Genomic DNA, 3,386 nt, shown 5'->3' with positions numbered 1-3,386 from the left:
AAGGTGGTAGAGGTAATTGGTCTACTGATGGTTGTACTACTACAGTTGATTCTGATACTAATGGTACTGTAACATGCTCTTGTAATCACTTGACAAACTTTGCCTGCCTTGTGGTAAGTCAGATAGAGGCAGAGACTAATATGTAGAGTCTTTGGGTTTTATTTATTGCATACATGGGTATATAGAATAAAATTCACAAATTTAATCAGTTTCTGCAGCCATTTTTGTCACTAGATTTATACAAGATTTAATTTTTAAAATTTGGGAAACCTAGATACTATAGTCACTACAAAATGAAGCCCCTCAACTGTATTAGTCATTTTGACTTTAAATAATTTTATAGGATATTTCAACTAGAACTGGTAATCTTCCTCCACCACGTCCTGTTACTGTTACATTAGAAATTGTGTCATATATTGGTGTATGTCTCTCACTATTAGGACTAGTACTAACAATACTAACATTACTGATATTCAAGTTTGTTTTTATATATAATTTTTGTCAGTTTAATTTATCATTCATTAGGTCATTAAGACAGAGAGATACTAGCAAATTTCACATTCAACTTTGTCTCTCGTTGATTTTCATGTTAATAGTATTTGTTGTTGGTATTGATAGAGTATCAGTGAGAGCTGGTTGTATAACAGTTGGTGTTCTCATTCATTACTTTGCTCTTGTATCATGGATGTGGATGGGAGCTGAGGCTGTACTAATGTTCCAGAAACTAGTCATTGTATTCACAAATTTAACATGGAAATATTTTCTGATTGTCTCTATAACATGCTGGGGTAAAGTAATTGTTTCAGCCGCAAAATAATAAAATTATCTTTAACTTTGTATTTTATAGGCCTTCCATTACTGCCTGTTGCAATAGTGCTGTCAGTAGATGTGGATCATTATATTACATTTTATGAACACACTGAAGAAGGATTGTAAGTTAACAAAGAGAGTAAACTTGTATTTATTATTTGCCATGTAGTTGCTTTCTGGGACAATTAAACATGTTCCTTACAGCTTTTTTTGTTCCTGTTATGATCATTCTTATACTTAATTCCATCATTTACATACTTGTTCTTTGTCTTCTTATTTTACATACTCTGAAGAAAAACAAACGGCTACAAAAATCAACAATGAAACTATCACAAGCTATCAAAATGTTACTCTCTTTTACTGGAATAATGCTCCTCTTTGGTTTGACATGGATATTTGCTGTGTTCACATTTACCTCTGAGCCTGGAGTCTCTTATACTGTGCAGTTCTTCTTTGCTTTCTTCAATGCTTTTCAAGGGTTCTTCATTTTTGTGTTTTTCATCGTGTTAAGTAACGATTCAAGAACAGCATGGAAATCCCTTTTGTGTCGATGCATGATGAACAATGAGCAACAAACATCAAAATATAACCTGTCTTCTTTGAATAGCAAAAAGAAGAGGTTTCCTAACTCTAATACTTATTCTTCATCAGAGACTGGTAATGAAAGGTGTCTTCCTTCTCTGTCTAAAGAAGACAATGTGTCAGCTAGTCAAGAGAAAAAGAGTGATGATTTGGATTTGGTACAACTCAAAGGAACTCATGAAAAATGTGATTCAACTTCTACACATGAATGCTCCTCACTTTGACCAAGTTGACATATATGATAGTGATGATGATGGCTTTGATAATTTAATATTTTTTTGGCTACACTTAATATTGCTGCATTTTTAGTTTGTTAATCTTCTTAAGAATAATTTTAGATTAATCATATCATAAAATCATTAGTATGCACAAGTCTAAAAATCCAAGCTTGTGAGCCATGCATGTACATATAAGCTGCTAACTTCATTTAAATTGCAAACATTACTTATCTTCATACATGATGTACATATGTACATATATAAAGTTGTAGATCTAGATGTATTTTGATTATCAAAAATTAATTCTTTTGTAAGTGCTCTTCTACTATATATACCATAGGTATCTGTTTTTATGGCTATTTTACTATAATGATTGATGTTAATTAATGGGGCACTATATTAGAAGGTATATTAATGGGGCACTTGAGAGTGGTGATACTTCGCCAAGACAAAGAGTCACTGTCTCTGGTAATTATTTGTATCACGACTAGTACTTGTGGATCTGTTGCCAACACTTAATTTTTATACTGCATAATAGAAATATCTTATACAGATCTACATAGCATCATCAGTATCGATCAGTATTGTACCAGGATCTATGATACAATCAGTGTCAAATGTGACATTTGTACCAGAATCTACTGTTGTAATGTCAGAAGTGATTTCTGTGCCTGAATCTGTGATGCAATCAACAGCTAGCCCATTGGGAAGTCCACTGAACTCTTCCATCAAATACTCAGAACTATTTTAACTTTGTTATTGGTCTTTCCATCTTCATTGTAGTATTACTGATTGTAGTGACAGGCCAAAGTGTCATTATTACTGTGCTTCATGTCAATCGGCATAATTCACAATAATTGATTAAATTAATTTTACACTGACTAGGTCCAAAAAAATTAATTTGTCAAATAAAGACAAAAATGAAGATATTCCAATGCAAACTTGTGAGCCACATGAGCTGCACAGGTTTTAACTTATTATATTGTTCTTTAACTTAAATGCATTTTGCTTATTAGAATTATAGACTCTATACTATTATTTTGGAATTCTTTAAGCTTAACTATGTATGCACATGATTGGCATTACAAAGCTTGGTTGATTCACCACTGACTGTTTGGAATAAAAATTTATAAAAATAGAGAAAACAAGACACAAGCTCAAAAAGTCTTTAAAATGAATGATTATTTCTAACACTATACTAAAAATGACACTCTTAAGTGGTACACTTCCATGCACCACCTCTACATATTAAAGGCAACTATCATCAAAATAAAGAGGATGACACAATTTCCAATGGCACTCCATCCTGAAGAAGGTGATCCAGAAGGTGATTGAGTAGGTGATTCAGTAGGTGAATCACGAGGTATATAGCAGTAGCCACTTGCAATTTTGTTAGGCAGTAGACACTCAGAAGGTTGGATACATCCCAGTGAGGTAGCATTACGTAGCAGAGTGCTGTTACAAGCATCACAATACTGAGGACCAGCAGCAGCACAACCTTTAGTACGAGCACAATCTGAATGACACTGACTAGGAATGCTTGAAACAGACGAAGGGATACTAGACACTCCATATAAACTAACTGAAATGTTACTCAAAACAGCAGATCCTCTATTTGAATTCCTCCAATTGATACTAACGGTCCATTGGCCATTAGGATTCTCACCCCAATGAAGAACACTTAGAAAAGACCAATTAGAGTAGCCAACAGTTGTCACAATGTCGTAAGGACGATTGAAAAGAAGAGTTGATGTTGAGTTCATTGGTGATGTTAAA

At 33.5% G+C, this 3,386-nt stretch overlaps 2 protein-coding genes across 3 annotated transcripts in view; one reads left to right on the top strand and one right to left on the bottom strand.

Annotated features, from left to right (window-relative positions):
• Positions 1–1,740, top strand: part of LOC105315179 (adhesion G-protein coupled receptor G2-like) — a gene marked incomplete at its 5' end in the record, with an annotated part of 2,745 nt that extends 1,005 nt beyond the window's left edge. Inside the window, 5 exons of the mRNA XM_011409724.2 lie at positions 4–113; positions 344–477; positions 526–788; positions 848–932; positions 980–1,740. Coding sequence (XP_011408026.1) covers positions 4–113; positions 344–477; positions 526–788; positions 848–932; positions 980–1,616 — 1,229 coding nt within the window. The remainder of the gene's footprint in view (positions 1–3; positions 114–343; positions 478–525; positions 789–847; positions 933–979) is intronic.
• A 1,095-nt stretch (positions 1,741–2,835) lies between these two features.
• The window catches only part of LOC105315178 (proprotein convertase subtilisin/kexin type 4-like), a 5,717-nt gene continuing 5,166 nt past the window's right edge, over positions 2,836–3,386 (bottom strand). The window contains exon 2 of one of the 2 annotated variants that reach the window (XM_020005269.1): positions 2,836–3,362. In XM_020005269.1, coding sequence (XP_019860828.1) covers positions 2,852–3,362 — 511 coding nt within the window. In that variant the 3' untranslated portion in view covers positions 2,836–2,851. Of the gene's footprint in view, positions 3,381–3,386 lie in introns of both variants that reach the window. The other variant, XM_011409723.2, reaches the window with a different exon arrangement.

This window comes from Amphimedon queenslandica, unplaced genomic scaffold (genome assembly GCF_000090795.2).
Source record: "Amphimedon queenslandica unplaced genomic scaffold, v1.1 AMPQUscaffold_11591, whole genome shotgun sequence".
Classification (NCBI taxonomy): domain Eukaryota; kingdom Metazoa; phylum Porifera; class Demospongiae; order Haplosclerida; family Niphatidae; genus Amphimedon; species Amphimedon queenslandica.
The sequence above is the reverse complement of the archived record's forward strand: the minus strand, read 5'-3'. Positions and strand labels throughout refer to the sequence as shown.